Source organism: Chenopodium album, chromosome 8 (genome assembly GCF_948465745.1).
Source record: "Chenopodium album chromosome 8, dcCheAlbu1.1, whole genome shotgun sequence".
NCBI classification, from domain to species: domain Eukaryota; kingdom Viridiplantae; phylum Streptophyta; class Magnoliopsida; order Caryophyllales; family Amaranthaceae; genus Chenopodium; species Chenopodium album.
Window position 1 is genome coordinate 25,179,729 of NC_137841.1, and position 20,778 is coordinate 25,200,506.

At 33.4% G+C, this 20,778-nt stretch overlaps 1 protein-coding gene across 2 annotated transcripts; it reads right to left on the reverse strand.

The window, feature by feature from the left end:
• Window positions 1-271: 271 nt before the first annotated feature.
• Window positions 272-16,472, reverse strand: LOC145555951 (hyperosmolality-gated Ca2+ permeable channel 2.3-like). Of its 2 annotated transcripts, none has more exons than XM_081617658.1 (11): window positions 16,379-16,472; window positions 13,059-13,476; window positions 12,799-12,951; window positions 12,522-12,585; window positions 12,076-12,285; window positions 9,135-9,305; window positions 8,011-8,309; window positions 6,269-6,545; window positions 4,395-4,670; window positions 3,138-3,371; window positions 272-1,390 (listed from the first exon to the last, which is right to left on the reverse strand). In XM_081617658.1, exons 2-11 carry the CDS (start codon window positions 13,337-13,339, stop codon window positions 1,229-1,231), a joined length of 2,127 nt encoding a protein of 708 aa, XP_081473784.1. In that variant the 5' UTR covers window positions 13,340-13,476; window positions 16,379-16,472; the 3' UTR covers window positions 272-1,228. The 2 variants fall into 2 exon arrangements, with proteins under 2 accessions (XP_081473784.1, XP_081473785.1); XM_081617659.1 differs by having other exon boundaries at window positions 16,414-16,429.
• Window positions 16,473-20,778: the final 4,306 nt, after the last annotated feature.

The following is a 20,778-nucleotide window of genomic DNA, read 5'->3' on the forward strand; positions in this document are numbered from 1 at the left end:
TTTTTCATTTTTTTCTTCTTTCTCTCTCCTTGAAGGACTGTTTATGGAATTTAGTGTCTGCTATTGTTGGTGAGATCAGAGCAACAATTTAATAGGCTATTTAAGGTAAAGTCTTTATGTTCTACTATCTCCTGTTACTTTTTTTTTTAACTCATTTGGGTTGTTTCCTCGCCATTTTTCTTGACTTCTTTTGTTTTTCAACCTTATCAATGGCGAATGGAAAGGGAAAGCGCAAGGGAAAGGGGAAATTGCACTTAGTTCAAGGGAAAGGGGAAATTGCACTTAGTTCTCTTCATTTCACCCAAATTCATTTAGCTACAAATCCAATTTTGAACAAAACAAAAAAATGAACAACATCAACCACATTACCTAAATTCGACAAATTCGAAACAAATTCACAATGCTTACCTTTTGCGACTTGTCCTAAATTGCACTTTGGATGAATTTGTTAGGAGAAAGAGGACGCAAATTGCATGTTCCAGTCAATCTAGGATTTCTGCTTGAGGAGAGAGAAAGAAGAAAGAAATGAAAAGAATTTGGGGGTAATTGGGAATTTTGGGTGGACATCGTGAAAAAAAAAAAAATAGATTCAACTTAATGAGTCACGTGAATCTAGGATTTATACTGCGAGGAGAGAAAGAAGAAAGAAATGAAAAATTTTTGGGGTAATTGGGAATTTTGGGTGGAAATCGTGAAAAAAAAAAAAAAAAAAAAAAAAAAAAAATAGACTCAACTTAATGAGTCACGTGATTGGCACATGTTGACAAACCTGAAAATAAAAAGAGGTCCTCCTCAACAACCCAAAGTGTGTTTTGTGGTCGTTTTAAACAACTTTTGGCTTAATTGGTCCTTTTGAACAAAAGAAGCTACTTTCGTGGTCATTTTACACAAATTTTCCAAAGAAGAAAAAAACAAATACAAGAGGAGAATGTCTAATACAAACAGATAAGTTTTATACAAAATTGCTAAAAGCTTGCCTAAATCCAACAAATTAAAATATGGAAATTTTAATGAACCCAAACTATCAAGTCTTCACCATCAACAACAAACCGTTTACAAAAGAATTGCAGCTCACCGGAAAATCTTTACAAACCACGATATATCGTATTATCCCCAGATATAACTCAAACAAGTGAAGTACGATGATCTATCTCCACTTGTAACTCAAACAAGTATTCCTCATCTCTGCAATTTCTCCACATACCCCTCGCGGAGAAACATTGGTACTTCATATTTCAGTAGATTGAAGAAGAGGAGAGGTTTGACTATCAGTGTTCCGAGAATATTGACTTGGCTTTAGAGCTGGATCTTGATACGCAACGATTAATTTATCAAGAAATTCTGTCATTCTGGGATCATTCTGTTCTTCCCTATCCTTTTTAATCAAACACTGCAACAAGAACAGTTATACAATATTAGTGCAGGAAAGACGCTATAGGTATAGAGGGCAATTTATTAGGTACAAAACAAAAATGATACCAGTAAAGCAAAAACAAATCCTTAGTCCAAAAAATGATTGAGTCTATTAACATAAATTGTCATAAGGAAGTGTCCGCAAAGAATAGAACAAAGATAGGAAAGTGATTAAGTGGATCAGAAAAACGAGATAAACCATAGAAGAGAGGGGAGGGGAGACAAACAGGATATAAAAAATAAAATTTGAGAATGTTTAATGAAAGAGTAAGGGAAGATAAAAGAGAAAAGTTCGAGAAAATTTATCCTATGTAAATAATAGTTTGAACAAGTAAAGAAGTGAAAAACGCAACGAGTTTAGGTAAAAGAAAAAAAAAAATACACATGTAAATTAAAATGGATGATAAGGTTCTAAGACTTAATAATTCAAGTTGCAATGAGGACGTTTTTAGCTAGCCTATATGGCTTCCAGTGAGGATGTATTTATTTTAAGTCTGTTGTAGAGCTTTTGAATAGGCCATTTGAAGTGCCTTGAAATAGTATCTGACATAAAAAAGGGAGTACTTTAATCTTATTGCTACGGTAAATCTGGTTGCAGCTAAGGTCTGAAAGAGGTTGATCATGAAAACTGGCCTAATTCATCTTTGATAGAGAGCAACGAACACTATCATTCATTCATTTGATCTTTGCAGCTGCCGTTCCCTTGAATTGGTAACAATAAATGGAAAGACAATGAGAGGATGAAAAAACTCTCATGGTCATTGAGCTAGGAATTTGGTTTTAAAACAATCATGGTTGTGGAAATGCCAAGAGAACTTATAATGTAAGACAAGTGTAGAGAAATGAGGAGAATGAACAGAACAAAGATGGATCTTACATATTCATCCCATAGAGTTAATTCTAATGAAAAAATTATGAACTGGAATAAAATGTAGACAATGGCTGGACAAAGACCGTGCATGTTCCAAAACTACTGACATCAAATCAGAAGCAGGCAAACATTAAAAAATTTAGGGGTAGCAATCTAGAAAATCACTGTACCTTCTAGTACTTTCCTTTACTCATAGCTTCATTTCAATCACTAACCAAACATAAACAAGAACATAGCCAGGATTTGCTAAAATGTCTGGTAATTAAGAATGGGTAACCGGTTTTGACGAATTATAGTGGACACTTTTGAGTAGACAGGAGCCCTCTCCGAATGAGCAAACAAATCAAATACATGCAAATAAGATAAAGCCTCAACATATCTCATCTAGAGATAGCTCACACCCCAACTCAGTAATATTACCGATTCTTACCTAAACACAAGAAGATGATTATTTCCCCATTTTAATTATATACTAACATATCTTCATTAATGATTACACTGAAGAAAAAAAAAATTAATATTATCTTTTCGTCTATGAACTGTAATGCATCTCATGTACCAAAAAAGAAAAGCTAGTTTTTATATAAATAGCCTCTTAAGTGGAGTCATTATTAAGAATACCACCACTTACTAATGGCTAAATAAAGAAAAACGAAACCGGTAATTGAATAACTTGTATGTGTAGTGTTATGGGAGGAGTCGGTTCATATTTTTCAGTAACAATGGTTTGTATACATACTCATCATAAGGTCGGTTTTGGATGAAAACGTAGATGAAAGCCTTAATAACCCAATGGTAAATAAATTATTCAGCTAAATAACAAATTAAGAAAATGAGAGAGAGAGAGAAATACCTCAGCAGCATACGCCTGAAATATAGGAAGGAAGCGTTTGCGGCAATACTCATTGAATAATAGTGTGAGTATAGGTAAAGGGATGATTAAGCTAGATGCCAGAGGGAGATCCTTAAGCCCAAATATTCCTATAGCAATAATGTGCATGAGGACCAAGGAAAATATAGTTGAATTATGCACTATAGGCCAGAATTTGCCATTAGTTTCATGTTTCGGTGCATAGACATTCAGAAGCTGCAATGATGGGCAAAATACATCAGAAATATGATCCACAAAGGCCTATATGTTAGAAGTTATTCTAATTAGAAATCCAACATATTCAAACAACTAAGTAAAGGGAAAACTCCCTAATTCACCCTCTGGACAATATCCAGCAGAAGAAGCTGAAGTTTCAGCAATTACAATTCAGATAAGAAAATAAGAAACTGAAATGTAATCTACAACCTCCATTAATGACTATTGACCTAAGAGTCACACTATGAATCACCAGCAACATGACTGACATAGAAGACAATCAAGGAAGAATAAATCTTGCATAGCAAACCTTAAAATAACCAATCAAGAATTATGGAGCCAAGAGTTTTAAATTACTCCAAGAATAGTTCAAAGTAAAATTTCAAACGGACATCCATTAGAATACAAGAAATTGTGACTATTGTGAGCTTTAACCAACTCTTTTGGAATAACGGAAGAAGGGACTCCATGAATGATGCCATTAAAGCAAGGAAATATCCATTCAGTTCTCACAAATTTTATTATTTAGTTCGAGATTCAGAAGACTACCCTTGAGTTATCTTGTACTACTAAATGCAGACCTATTTCGCTGTATTTGTTGAATAGAACACACCTTTATGTTGAGGAGAACGAAGTCATCCTTATACGGTGAATAGAACACAACACACTACATAAGGTGAATCGAACACACCATATAAGGTGAATAGAACACACCTTTATGTTGAACAAATTTCAAAAATAAGGCATAAATACTCTCCAAATGAAGTTCAACCAATAGTATATTAGTATGTATACCCGAAACCAGCCACACTAGACAATCTTCATTTGTCCATTTTAAAGTGAACGTGTGGCGTTCTTAAAGGAAAGATGCAAGAATAAATAAATAAAAAAAAATAACAGAACAGTCTGCAATTGCTCTAATATTAGGTTGACATGGGCTTCTGACACCAGATGCTTCTCGTGTATGTTATACCGAGAGCAAAAAAATTACAATTAGTTTAAAAGTAAAGAAAACAAGATTACCTGATTTCGGTAGATGAGATATCCCATACAAAAGTAAACTAGAAGGAACGGCAAAATCAGCGGGGCAAGAATGAAATATGTTATTCCAAGAAGCACAAAAAAAAGTATCCTGGGAATTTCACTCTCATACGGAACTGATGAGAGTATTAAATCATTAGCCTCTTCTTTAGCAAATATTCTTCTCAGAAAATTCCAGATGAGAGTCACTAGCTGAAACAGCTCTGACGATAAACTAGTCCATCCACTCGTCACAACATAAGAAATGAAGAATGAAGCCTGCAGAAGAAGTTGCCAACTAATTACTTGCCCAGCTTTTGCAATTTTAGGTGAGTATTATTAGAAACTATTATTACTTCAGAATAAAACAATACTCCTGAGTAAAAGGAAATAAGCAAAAGATACTCAATTCTAATAATTATTAACTACACGAGATAGCACATTATTCAAGAAGATAGCATCTATATCCTGCAAGGAAAAAGCTGAATATCAGGTCTATTCGCAGACAGCCCAAACCTTCTGTACAAATTACAATGGATGATTCAAGGTTAAAAGGGAAACATACTTTACCAGCCAGGTCTAGAACAAATCGAGACTCCCAAAGGTATTTTTTTTTTAAATTATTTCAAAAGTCTGAAATACATGGGTCATAATAGATCCATTCTAGTTCTGATCAATCCAAATACCTGGTGAGCATAAAGTAGATATTGGACCTAAAACGGTGCAAATATCTAATACACCCCACAGATGACCAAAAACCAGTCTGATTCCAGGACTGGCCAAGAACCAAGATATGCCCACCTACATTATCAAGCAGCGAGTCAGAGAGACATTTATATCACTTAGCTAACCCTGTAATTTTGGGAATAAAGCTTTGGTATTGTTGTTGCTGTTGTATTCAACCATCTCGAAGAATGTCAAAGGTACCCCAGATCTTATATTTATGTACAGTACTCTAAGAAGATCTTGTGCTATACTTATAAAGTTAATGATGTACATATTGGACGTTTGGAAATTTCCATTCAAAAAGCTGATAGTTAAAAGTAAATTTTAATTTAGACTTTATCTATAGTCAGACCGATTTACCAAAGACACAGAGTAAGTTTTACAAATAATAATGTCTTCGATATTCAATATAATTATACAAATGAATTTCTTCATCCAGTACAAACTATCACAATCTAAAAAACATATCAATGAATGAACATTAATTCAACAAAATGTCAATACAAGGTATCCCCAAATCCCCAATGACATTCATTTTTATTTATATCATTTTGTGTAGACTAATACATTGTTCATTGCTCGATAATTTTCACATCCACATCACATACGTTGAATTAATCATCTGCTTTAACCTTATCTATCACATGATTAACTCATAGGCAAACTTGGTTCAGCAATATTAAAAACCTATAAATAGTCAATGTAGGCCAAAGCTCACTCAATTACACATATACTAATAATTGGGATACGTAGTCTCCATACAACTCGAAGATGAAAGTTGAATTTTCAATTCCAAGTTATCTTAGCATATTCATTTGTTTAACTGGTGAACTTCTGTTGAAAATTTAGGGACTTCTTAGAACATTTCTACCCTTCAAGGAAGAGTTTCTAAGAGCCAGGGCACTGTGAATGCCTGAATGGCACTAGGTGCTTGATACTATCTTGAGAGCAATATAACACTACCACTGAAATCGTTTCAAGACGATAGTTGATTCATGCTTATAGGAGACAGAATGTGTTTACATCGAGAAAACCACATATATGCCAAACTTTCTCAACCTCCCTTCCTCTCCATATTGACAGGAAAGAATGGACAGCTGTAGCAGATATACTAAACTAAAACAGCACAAATTTACCAGAGGGATATTTACCTGAGCAGGAACACCTCGAGCAAGTAATTCAGGAACTTTTTTGGGTTCAAAAAACACATTAACTTGAGTTAAAGCTGTTCCTGATAACACATTTGCAAAAAATATGTTCCATATCGTAAACCAGAGCACCTTACTACACGCACTTTTTTGTATCGCACTCATGGAAATGTAACCTTGTATAGAGGACAGCATCTTCATAATGGGTGGTATAAATGATAGAAACAACTGAAGAATGAGACTTGGAAGATATCCAGTTATCACTTGACTGACAAAAGCTCTGTAAAACAATGCCACAATAAACAAGTAAATAAGTGATCAAACATAAAATATACTGCTTCTAATGAAAAAATGAACAGCATTCTAAAAGACAAAATTAAACCTTGTAGTTTATTTTAAAAAAAAAAAAAAAACAACCACCCTGATAAATGGTGAATTCTCAAAAAAAAATATTGATAATACCTAAAAATTAATAAATATATCATGAAATATTTATAAAATATATTAAAACAAACTCATTGGGCAATAAAATACTCTAAAGTCCATAGGTAATTTATAAACCATACGATATAATGTTTTCACAACTTACACCTATAAATTAGATGGATTGACTATATACTCTCGCTTAAGTTTTTAACTACAATGCTTAGGCTAGAATTGCAGACCAGGAATGTGAACAACTGTCAGACTAGTTATCAGCAAAAAGGAAGCTAATATAATATGCTACCGCAATCAATTGGTCCCTAATAAACCATCTATTACTATATATATTCTCACACTTTTTACATGATCTAGTTACTCAAGCACATTTTTAGGGTCTCTGATGGCATACCAGACTACCAGTGCCTAAATAAAGTTCGAAACTTATATCAAGTAGTGAGAGAATTCCATTTATTCAAACATACTACAGCATATAGAAAGTATGATCAAGCCCATCAAGGGAACTGTAAATTTAGAAAGCTGTAAGGGGAAACATGATAATTATTTGGAAGGCTCAAAACCAATGGTAATCTACAGATTCTGTAACTAAACAAGTGTATAACCCTTAATATTTGTTGTGCCTCTGGTACAGTGATGCAGGCAACCATGTTTTCTCGCATTAGGTGGCAATTACATGTCCTTGGAACCAAATTTTAAGATCATAAGCATCCTACTGGATTTCTCTATCATGGCACATCTGCAGGTTACTTAAGTCAGATCCAAAAATTGTCACCCAGGAGATCTCATGTTCAATTAAACATCTATGGGTTTTGTAGATAAACCAAAGGATAGAATTTTTAAATCAGCAGATATACAAGGTGTAGCTTCTTGTGAGACAGAGTAGTCTTTGCTGCTATTCTGATGCTATCCAATAAGGTTTTCACGAAACGTTAAATCTTTATGGTATCGAGCATGGTTGATATGTAATTTCATGCACTGATATCTTTAAGAAGAAACTTTGTCCAAATAGATGAATTACTTCTTAATACTTTCAATACTACTTTCACAGTTCCATTCCCATTCTACAAACAAGATCAGATGCCTCCATTCGTTTCAAGTCTAGAAGTATATTTAGTAAATTGGGACGAAGGGTAAAGTATTTTTTCATTAAACGGTGAATAACTTCTCATAATAATAGGGTTTCATAGAATATGAACAACCCAAGCCCCACCCCTATTAATCTCAATTCTATAAAATATGGGAATTAGTTTCCAAGGGATGACTTCTTTGTTGAAGTGTTTCTAATAGTAAAGCTAACCACTCACATTGTTAAGATGCTTTTAAGGAAAGGAAGATAGCTCTCCAGTTGTTCCAGATGAGTAAGACCTTGCACGATCACGACAAAAAAGAGGAATAGAATTGTAAGAACAGCCGAAGCAACATAAACCACCAACTTGCAAATCCATATCCGGAAGTATGAAGCAGAAAAGAAAGGCCAATAAACATCATCAGGTTCAGGAGCTTGTTCAGTGGCCCACTCTATGGGATTGACCCCTTGTTGAATGTGTATTGCTAATGCAGCACCATATCGTGACTTAAAAGAAACAAAAGCAGCTGGAACTTCCTAAAAATCACAACTTAAGAGCAGGAGCTATCAGATATCGATAATCTTTATAAGATAATGCTAAAATAGTACAACCAAATAAAGTCACAACAGTTGAGTGGATGGTAAAATGATTCAGAAACATGTGTTGAATACATTATAAATTCTGTTTTTTAAAGGCGCGTCCAGGAGATATTTTATAGAATTCAACACATGTTTCAGAAACATGTGTTGAATACATTATAAACTTCTTTGCCTTGAATATCAGAACACTTCATTATTCAACCCTTTCTACTTCTCCTCAAGGTAATTTAGCTTTTTCATAAAGTGATAGCCTGTACATCTGGATAAAAAAAAAAGCTTGAACATTCTGTCTAGCCTCTAACTTCAAAAAAAATAATAAATAAATAAATAAATCATCGACTCCTAGAATTTAGAGACGAAATCCATGAACATAAAAAAGGATTGCAAATCACCAAACAAAGTAGGATTAATGAGTAACAGTTTAAGGAGATTGTCCCCTCTTTGTAGGTATTACTGGACTCTGTCCAAAATTTAAGTCTCAAAATCACTTTAGCATGCAAAAATCTATTGTCTATATTTCTTATATCAACATTTTTAACAATTACATTTCGTTTACATGTTTGTGGGATTTCCCAAAAACAACATGCAACAAAGGACAGAAAATAATTATGAGATTTTGTGGTGCAGTGCATACAAATAGCAAAATATTTAATACAGCAAATTTCCACACAATTGAGACAATAGAACATAATTATGTTGATCCATAATTATGACTCTTCCAAAGGTATAATTACTAAATACAAGCAGAACACAGGCACACACCTTTTCATGTAATGATGATTGCTCCATCCTCATATTGTCCTCTGTAACCTCTAACTTTTTCTCCAATGTACGTAAATGACGATCTTTGTTACCAAACAGCCCTAACCTTTGACTAGAACGTTCTTCAGACTTTAGCTGGTCAACTGCTCCGTAAAGTTTTTCAGCATTTTCCTAAAACAAAGTATGCAGATGTTAACGCTCCAAAAAATTAATACATCTTTCAGAATTGATCTCTATTTAGCAGCAGGGAAAAGCTAGCACAAAATACACAATTTACTGTTCAAATAACCAGTTGTTTGGATGTCAAACACAAAATCCTTACATTTTCTCACTTCCTTTTTGAATCAGCTAGACAAACATATATATGATTCCCTTTAAAGCCTACTTTTAAAAAAAAATAATAACTAAATAAAACAACCAAAACTGTGATTTCTTACTTTTAATTTCCAAAACCATCCTTCCCTTTGTCTTCTAGTTGCCTTACAAATCAATCATGAATTCATGATGTAACATGTTCCACAGAAATTTTTGGGTTTAAGCAAAGTAAATAATAAAGATATTTGAAAATATCAATCCAACTATCTCACAGAAATTCGGGGTTTCACCATTTGAAAATAAGATGAGGAAGAATCTCCTAAGGAGGTTTGCCCATGTACGATGAGTTTGAGTGATGCACTGGTAATGAGATTGTGAGGGGTAGGAGAAGACATTAGAAAAACTTAAAGGAGGGCGATTGAGAGTGATGAATATATTTTGAGGAGCATATGGCATTGGATAGGACTAATGGAGGAAGAAAGCTTTGTATATGACATGACTTTATACATATTTCATATTAATATTTATTAATTCAAAATTTTCTTTTTTCCTCTCTTTACATCTCCTGTTACCCCTCATTTATTGGATTTCCTCAATTTAATTTTTGTTCCCTTTGTTGAGTTTCACTTTACACTACCCTTGTTTTCTTGATCCCTAAGTTTTCTCCAGTTTTCTTCCACTTTCACTTTCTCACTTTTATTTGTTTAGTTTCCTTAACTTATTTCTTTACCTTTTGTGTTTCGCTTTTCAAGAATGATTCCTTAGGATATGTTAGCCAACCCAAATCACTTTGGGAATAAGACTTTATTGTTGTTGTTGTTGTCGTTGTCTTACAGAAGTTCCTACTTTATATTGGCAGAGAATTTTAAAATATAAATTGAATGTAAGAAAATGTAAGAGGTCTTACAAGTTACAACATACTAACAGGGAGAAACCGTAAGAGGAAATTTGTGGAGAGAGAGAGAGAGAGAATTATTGGTTTAGTACTGGAAAATGAAAGTGAGAATTTTGGTTGGAGAATCCCAAAATGCTGAATTAATAGCAACTAAGAACTTCTTTGTGTGACAATAAAAAGTAAAAGATGTAGGATGTGAAACCAGTAGAATGTAGCAAACAAGAAAGATAGGGTAAAGGAAATCACAAGAGACTCAAAGAAAGCTTTGGCAATGATTGATTAACAAACTTATTATCCATTTTACCATTGAAGTAATATTCTGGGAGCTATGAAAATGAAAATTGGGAGTAGATGTTTTTAAACCATTAGGAAGCCCAACAACTTTCTTATACAGTAACTATGCTAATAAAACTTTCAAGCACACGAACTAGCTAGCCATATGTATGACATTTGTAACCAAATTGTGTGTTACTTGAAGATGGTATGGTTATAGGCCAAAAACATCAAGATAAACTTTTAGAATGAGTAGAGATTTAATAGAGAAAAAAGAGTTTTAAGCGGTGGTAATTATTAACCTTTTATGGAATACATAAGAGAAGCAAACACAAACAGCTTTGGTATGGGGTGTGAAATACACAAAAGATTTGCACAATGTAAGTATGACTTATAGAAATGGAAGTAATTGAACCCGCCCCGTTTAATCTTCATGATTGACATAATTTGTCAATCATTTTCTCCACCTCAGCTTTTGTGAATCAGCAAGATGAAGCAACATCTGTTTGATGCTGTAACCGAAGTTGTGTCACATGACATTAACCATTGAAAAGATTCCTCCTTCTTCTTCCATTAAAGCTTCATCAACCTCCACCACCATTGAAGCTAGCTTCCCCATCTCCACCACCATTGAAGCTTTCTGACACCATCATTAAAGCTTTCCCAATCTACACCCAGCTTCCCCGATCTAAACAAAAACCCTATGAATAAAGGATGAAATTAAGGGCATGGTCAACTTCTAAGAGTAGGGGTGATCATGTCCTCCATTGAAGCAAAGCTCCCTCCATTGAGCTTGATTTTCAAAGTTGGGTCAAAAATGGTAAAAGAAGTGAAATCGGCGGCTAAAGGAGAGGAGATAGAAGATGACGGTGGTTGTGATGATGGTTGTGGTTGTGGTTGTGGTGGTGGTGGTGGTGGAGTGCTTTTGCATTTGGAGATGCCAATCAAGTGAGCTCTTGTCTTGGAAGCTCCCTCCATTGTTGAGAGACATAGAAGAGTGAAGAAAGAGAAAGTTGGATGGAAAATGTTGTTATTAACGGTGTGAAATCCATTACTCCAAGCTGGAGTAGTGATACAAGAATGCCAACTCTCAGCAACAAACTTACCATACTGTCCCTGATTAAAATGATGGAAATCCCAACTACACCCTAATGATTGACAATTTTTGCTAGATCAACAAGTATTTACTCGAAGTAGTTAGCTAGCTAGTGACTAATCGATGCAAAAACAACCCATCACATACAACTCTGATCTACAAATCATGTCCAATCATGTAGTACATATCAATATGCTAAAAGGAATAGCAAACAACAAATAAGAGGTTTTTGTGATAATAAGTCCGAATTTCAGAGTATATGAAAGATAAGACTACAAAAAGAGGTTCAACAAAGTTGGTTGTCATCTATATTTAGGATCTGTGCTATGCTAAGAATCTATAACATATAAATTTATACTTACCATAAGTTGTTGAAGTTTGCTTGTCCGACGAACAACTGTATGAGAAAGATATGTCAAAGGATGATACTCTCTAAAAAATTGTTCAATGCTTTCACTTAAACTGCTCCCAGCCTGGACAGGAATACCACGAACTAAAACGGTGAAGTGGTGAAACTGAGGTTGGGATGCATAAAAATAAGCAATCCGCTTCAGAGCAATGACCTTATTTTCCTGCATTGAAATACCAGTTAGGAATATTACAAGAATGTACACTCCCCTCAGACACTCCCTTTAATATCAGCTCATTAAATAACATATCATTAACACACAAGGCAAAAGAATCTTGCAAAACTATAATTTTTCTGAAGCGAGAGTAATAGCAAGTGTATGAACAATTTCGCAGTAAAACACATAAACCTTAACTGACAAGTTTATAATAACCCTTAGGTGGTTTTAGACCTACTTACATTATAAAGAAGATAGCACACAGCCCCAGTAAAAACATATGCAGCACAAAAGTGAATCCATAACCTTCACAAGAGAAAAGATGCACAAAATCAGTAGACTTGAAGGGACAACTGTTTCATAGATTACAATAATGGACCATAGAAAGCAGGAATTCTTACAAGAACTCTCTACAAAATTGTTCTATGCTTTCAATTAAACTTTCAAATTTTTAGTATCAAATTTTTACCACATGGTAGATGCTGCAATTGCACATCTCATAAGAAAAAGAATATTCACCTGTTTGAGCCATTATTGACATTAGAAATGCTGAAAGAATCCAAAGACTTGTTGGGAAGATCAGAAATATCAATAACCAGCTGATTTCCCAAAAAATTGATGGGAAGAAGAATGAAAACACCGATGATAGCAGCAACGGAAAATACCTTTAAACTGTAAAAAATAAAATAATAAAATAAAATAAATTAGTCAACTTAAAATAGGAAAATTAATTTTCTACTAACGAAAGAGACTTGTAGATTTTCCACGTTCCAGACTACCTGAAGGTAAAGAGTCGCATGAATACCACACCATCCAGACCTGATTTCTCCAACAAGTCCTCTTCTGACTGTTGCCATGCCCTTTTTACCCAACCAGCTGAAGGCAAAAGCCTCTCTAAGTTGAAATCAGTAGTTTGTTTAAGCTTTCTTTCAGCAACTAGACGTGGTGCATAAACTCTGAGGTTACTCGGCTGCTTCCTTAAAATAGAGTACAAAGTGAAAAACAGAAAACAAAGGCCAAGATTTATTCCAACAGACGTCAAAAGTGCTGAGAGGATCATTCCTTTCAGATAATATCAGAAACAAATTCAGCAGCAAACTGCAGTCCTTGTAATCCCAATGTTTACGTTACCCACAAGTAGTATAGAGACTAGTGAGTGACCACAAGAAATCTGTAATATTCCAAACAACAAGTTCTCTGAAATGAAGAGAAAAATTGTAAGTTAGCTGGATATAATAGTTAAGAACTTTTAATTCATACATAATATGGACACATGCCATAAAAAAAAAAACTCTATTCTAGTAAGTTTTGGCAAAAATAATGCATACAAAAGATAAAATGCATAGGCCATTGTTGCCTTGCACAAACTAAATCCATGATCACTATATTATCATTCTCAGAAGAAGATTTTTCACACAAGCACCTAAAATTTTCTTTACGTTTTGTACTGGTACATTGTAATATGTAACAGCACTGCAGCACAATGACCCAAAACCAAAAGTTTAGTCTTTCCAAAATGCAAGTATAATTTATCAGTCTAACACATGAAGAGCATTGACAATGATGGCTTGTGTAGAAGAACAATAAATTAACACCATTTGCAAACTGAAATCTCCCTATCAGCCTCCTAGCAATGCTAAAACCCCGTCCAATGTCACAACTCACAAACATAATTAAAACAAAATTAAAGAAAAAAACCATAATAAGGCTAGAATATACCAGTGGACTTAACTAAACTCTCAAAGCTAGCATTCAAAAGTCACGTCATGAAAACAGAAACCAACAAAACAACTACTAGCTTCATCAATAGAGTTGAAACATGAAAGTAAGTCATTGGACTCATTGCTACCATGGTCTTCCCCCAAATGTTATTAGCCATCACACAAACATAGGAGAGATGTTATGGCATTGCAACTTAAACTCCAAAAAAGGTCATGAAAGGGAGAGTTTGGTTCATTCATGAAATTATATTTAAAATAGTATCCAGGCTTACATACAGTTTACTTTTAAAAAAAAATTCAAATTATTACTTCTGAAAAAGATCTGGAATTAATAGAAGATGTCTTTCATGAAACTGGTCGATACTGCCTGAGATAAATTAGTAGTTACTCAGTATTCAATTAACTCAAAGCTATCTCATCAATGTGGATGTTATTTTGAGGTATGTATCTTAAAATATTTTCTTACATCAAAAATACAATGTACTTAAATAATGTCTTCTTTTCTTCATATTACGAAGTATTATTTTTTGTACAGGTTTTCATATGTTTACTTCAACTAAACATTATAGGCAAAAGTGGGACTTTAAGAGTCAGTGTTATATGACCCACTCATTTCAGTTGATTCTACAAAACAAAGGCTTATAAGCATGTATTCAAGAAAAACATACACTCAATCTTTAGTAGAAAGGCAGATTCAAACCTTCTAAACTCCTTTAATAGCATTGCCTTAAAATAAAAATTATTTGTTGGTATCTTACCTGAAATTCATATTGTACTAAAGACTATCTAATCACCTTAACAATATCCCAAATGAGCCACTTATCTAATCACCTATATACTGACCAAAAAATGATCCAATACGATTAGATTTGAAACATGTAATCTGCAACTTCCTATCCAAGCGGTAAGGAAACGTGGAAGCATAAAAAGTAAAACAATGACTCATATCTTTTATCCAGAGATTGAGAGATATAAATACCTCTTTGGTATTAAAGATCATAGTTAAGGATAAAGAAGGTAACAGAGTTAGTTTGGATATATAGTAGGAATTATATAACTAAAATTACAAAAAACCATTTGGACTTTGGGAGAGCTTTATAGTTTATACTATGAGAAAAATGTAGACAATTAAGAGACTTATACTGAGTTTTTTCCAATTCCCATTATTCCGAGAGAGACACGTGACCTCCATGAGAAATTCTATAAAACAAAGGTAAGAATTCCAATAATTATTGTACTTACACAAGGCAACATGTGTATTTGTGTGTGTGTTATGACTAAATATAACTTCGAACTAATGATGAATGAACAGTTAAATGAAAATTTGGCATCGCATGGACAACCTTGGAGAAAAATAAATAAATCTTTGAGCCGAATAATCAATCTAAAAATCTGAATGGCATAATTTATATACCATTCTGGATCAGGATCAAACCAAACACTCTCTCATAGGAGCACACCAAGACGCAGCAATAAAATTACTAGCATCAGCAATACCCTTCCTGACAAAATCCCGACTCAAATGAACAACCTAGAATCTTTATTAAGAAGAAATTCTGCACCAAATAAGCAAAAACCCTCTCTCCCTAACAATCTTCTCAAGAACCAAATCTTCATCACCACTTAGGCAGCTTAGCTAAAAGACCTAAACATAATTAAGAATCCATAACTCACTATTCAATTTACTCATTAAAACAACATGAATAGAATAAATAAATTTTTTTTATTAATTCAATTCAAGAACACTAATAAACACGGCCTGCGGTGCGATGAACATTAATAATGAAGCAAATTCATAGGGTCCATTTCAATTTACATCATAGTAATCATAATGGATTTGCAAAATAAATAAATTTTTTTTGAGCTTTTATTTTGCTCTTCTCCCTTACATACCAATTTCCTCAATCCACCCTTATTTATTCTGCTTCAAGTTGACAAAGATACAAAGTAATTACAAAACCCATCATTCAATAACACCCTAATTGTAAGCCGAAACGGTTCCGTTCTTCCTACAATCTAATCTCGTCTACATCATTGCCCTTTGCGGCTCCCTTACACACCACAATAATGATTACCATTGTACTTCTTTATCCTCTCATACATTTACATAACACCCCCTTTAATTTCCCTTACTAAATTCCTCAAAATTTTGTGAAATTATCTTCAAAGCTCATACATCTATAAATTTATGCAATTTAAAAATTAAAATCAATCAATATATGTTCTGATCATTCGTTACTATGTTTCAACATAAAAATCAACCAAAAAAAAGTACATGAAAAAGGGTAAACAATTATACAAACTAAACAGAAAAAATTAATACATCAAAAAAAATTATAGGAAGAAATCAAAAAAAAAAATGAGATGAACAAACAAACCAGCAAACGGTGTTGGCGCATAAGTAGGAACTTACGTCTGTGAAAGGAAAGTAAAATCAATAGAGTAACAAATTGAAATCGAATCGAGTTTTTGTAATATGGTTTAATAATCAGATTTTTAGTTAATAAATTTTAAATAAAGAGCTTACTCTAACAAATTAGGGGATGTAGCTCAAATGGTAGAGCGCTCGCTTTGCATGCCAGAGGCATGGGGTTCGATCCATGCTGAAATATGATATTCTATGCTTTTTTATGTCGGTGGCCAAGCAATGCTATTATGGGGTTTACTTTTTCAGTTATTTGCTGAGGCCAGTTGCACAAAAACGTGTTGTACTTTTTTTTTTTTCTTTTGATGATTAAAGATGTGGAAAATGTTTGGAGGGTAGTCCCTAAAAAAATGCATAATTGAAGGGTTGGGGATTTAGAGTACTATAGTGAATTGTTGATAAAGGAAATGTATACTCGTGCCAATGCATGACATATATTATACTATGTACCAAAAAAAATACTCATAAAACAAAGTGAAATGTTAGTACGTAGTGTTTAAAAAAAATGAAATGTTGGGGATTTTGAGTGCTATAGTAAATTGTTGATAAAGGAATTGTATACTCGTGCTAATGCATGTCATATGTTATACTATATACCAAAAAAAAATAAAAACAAAGTGAAATGTTATTAGTAGTCCCTTGAAAAACAAAAAAATAAAAAGGAAAGAATGGGTAGTTATTGATTTAAAAAAAAAAAAAAAAAAAAAAACACCTAAATGCATGAGAGTTGAGGGATGAGGTTTTGGAGGCTCCTCATTCACTAACTCTGCAATTATATATAAGATTATTATATACGGCTATTTCACTAAATGCCACTGAGTACTTTAATAATTAACCAAAATGTCATCTCCGTTTTTGTTAAATAAACTACCAACTATTCATATCCATTTTTGTAAAATAAACTACCAACTATTCATAATGTTACTAATTGATAAAGATTATAGGAAGAAAATTTTTAACACTCTATTGTTAGTGAAATGTTCATTTTGTTCCTCTTATTTTCTTTTTTTTTTTTTTTTCAAACTGCTTATCTCATATTTCCTTTTTAATTGATGCATGTCATTTATAGTTATATTTATATGTATATATGACATCAATTGTTGTTGGCTAAGATGGTAAAGAAATAGATCTTGTTTCCTTGAGGTCTAATGTTTGAAACCCATCAAAAACTATCCGATGATTATTATTATTATTATTATTATTATTATTATTATTATTATATACGGCTATTTTACTAAATTCCGTACTTTAATAATTAACCAAAATGTCATCTCCATTTTTGTTAAATAAACTACCAACTATTCATATCCATTTTTGTTAAATAAACTACCAACTATTCATAATGTTACTAATTGATAAAGAGTATAGAAAGATAATTTTTAACACTCTATTGTTTGTGAAATGTTCATTTTGTTCCTCTTTTTTTTTTTTTTCAAACTGTTTATCTCGTATTTCCTTTTTAATTGATGCATGTCATTTATAGTTATATTTATATGTATATATGACATCAATTGTTGTTAGCTAAGATGGTAAAGAAATAGATATTGTTTCCTTGAGGTCTAATGTTCGAAACCCATCAAAAACTATCCGATTATTATTATTATATACGGCTATTTCACTAAATGCCACTGAGTACTTTAATAATTAACCAAAAAAACCAAAATTTTCCCACCCACCACCGCCAAACCCTAGCCCTTTCCCTTATCTCGCCGGAAAATGGTCGGCCACCCCCTTAACCACCAAAAATCGGCCGATCGGCCCTTTAATGCCCCACCTGACCCACCATTGACCCCCAAACCCACAAATACGAGCTTTGATCAAGCACCCTCTCCTTTCCTCCGTCGCCAAAATCACTCCTCCTCCCTTTCCCCACCCTCGAAATCGGTCACCCATTTGTGTCTCCCCAAAACCAAACCCGGTGATAAATACCTTTCGCGTCGAATCATAATCGAATGAAGTGAAAGTGTGGAAGTCTAATGTTGTGGTTAGTTTTATTAAATATCCTTCTTTCTGTTTTCGAAAACCTGCTCTATTTTATGAAAATAGTCAATCCAGTTTACTTTGGTCCATGACAAGGGTCCAATAAAGGTTTAGTTGGATGGGGCTCGAAAAGAACTTTCCAACGATATATTATAAGCCCAATTCCGATGAATAATGAGGAAGTTATGACCAAAATACTAAATTGGGCCCGGTTTGGTTCTTATATGCGGCCCAATGATCTAGAGGAGGGCCTATTATGAATTATCATTCCTAATGCAATTAGGATTGATTATAATCTTCTAGAAGGTTCTTTTAAGTCCTAATGGGATTAGGATTGATAATTATGTTTTATGAGTTTTTTGGAATAAAAGAAGTGTTTTATATGAAAGTACGATTTTACCCTTTGTACGGATTTTACGACTTGATTTTATCGAGAAATAGATTCCGCGTTGGAAACGCGTGGAAAACCTTCTGCATCGCCAAACGACATGTTCGTCGCCTGGCGACAAAGCCTGTCGCCTAGCGATGAGCCTTGTCGTTGGCTACAGAAGAGTGTTTTATTCCTTTTCAAACTCTGATTCTTTTTATTGATTCCGGACTATTTTCTTATAAATAGGGTCCCTGGATCTCCGTTTTTCAATAACCAAAATTCTCTAATTCTTCTCTCTCTCTAAGCTAAAGCTTATTCTCTCTCTCCCTCTTTCTTGCCTAGCCTTTTACAAACACAATTCCTCATACATTAGCACTAGACACACCTAGCCAAGTTTGAAGTTGCCTTCGCCCTAGATGTGAAAGAAAGAGATACGATGCATCCAAGTAAGTACTTTAATTGCTTTGTTGATATTTTGATATAGAAATCATGTTTAGATTGATATTTTGATTCCTAGTATCATGTTAGGATGTTTTATTGCTTCCTAGTATCATGCAATGTTTAGGGTAATAACTAAAATTTCTAATATCAAGTATGATTATTATGATGCTTCCTATTTCTTTCCTTATATCATGTTAGGGCTAAAACTTTGATTTTTATTGTTTAGGGACATGCTAGGGTTTGTTATTAATCTTGTTAGTATCATGCCTAGGATCTTGCTATAAATATTATGCTTTAACATGATTATTTTAATTATGGTTGTTATCATGATTATTATTATGTTGCTTGATATATATATATATATATATATATATATATATATATATATATTGTTATTGCTTGATCACGCCTTTTATACATGTTTAAAGGGAATTTGTACTTGTAATCACGCTTAATAAGATAATTAACAATCTTGTTTAGGGTTAATTTGATTATAATTCAAGTGATCGCCAATAATAGTTTTGTTGTGCATTAATATTCAACCAACATAGATTAAACCGGTTTAGGGTTAACCTATTGATTGCATGTTAGTCAGAAAACGCACATGAATACGAGTAGAATAAAGTAGATGCCTATTATTAGGGCGAGTTCTTTCTCTTTTATATTGGATTCTGTAGGCGTCGCTCGAAGTGCGCCTACGTTAAAGCATGTGTGAATATGCTTGGTAATCATAGGAAGTGGGAATTGACATAATACGATTAGGGACAAATAAAGTAGGGAGCCGCCAACAAGTTTTTAAGGAACTTGTAAACCGTTCACGGATCATAAAAAGGCAACCACGATAAGGGACAACGATAGGCAACAACGATTGGCCCGTGAAGGTTACACCCCATTCATAATCCATGAGATTACTAACTCCATATGGTTCGGAACCACGAAAGGAGGATCGAGGATGATGGTACGAAGTGAGTCATGGAGTCACATTCGCCCGTATTGGCCTCTACTCGATTCTTAAAGTGAAAAGAGATTCCTGCTATCTCAAAGGCATACAAACAAAATATTCAATTCGCTCCAAACTATTATTAGGCTAAATTGGTTAAATATTAATGCAACACATAATTCTAAAATATTTGTGATCACTTGAATTAATAACAAGATTAAAAAGGAACCTAAATCGATTGTCCAAATTATCTTATTAGGCGTGATTTTCAATTACATATTCCCTTTAAACATGCAATATTGTAATCAATAAATATAATAAAATAAACATTAATATTGGAAGCAATTCAACAATAATTCCAACAATAAAAATCGTTAGAAAAAATAATAGAAATAAAAGAAACATAATTCTTACTTTGATTCTGTTTGCTTGCAACTATAAAATAATAAACGAGTTAGTAACTTCAAGGAAATAATAATAAAACAATAATTATATTAAATTAAATTAAGTAAAGTTGATTTGGGGCCAACCCTCAAACAGTTCTACCTTTCACGCCTTGGCCTTAGGACCGAACCACGAGTAAAGTATGGACTCCTGGGAGTGCTTGAAGAAGGAATTTTGA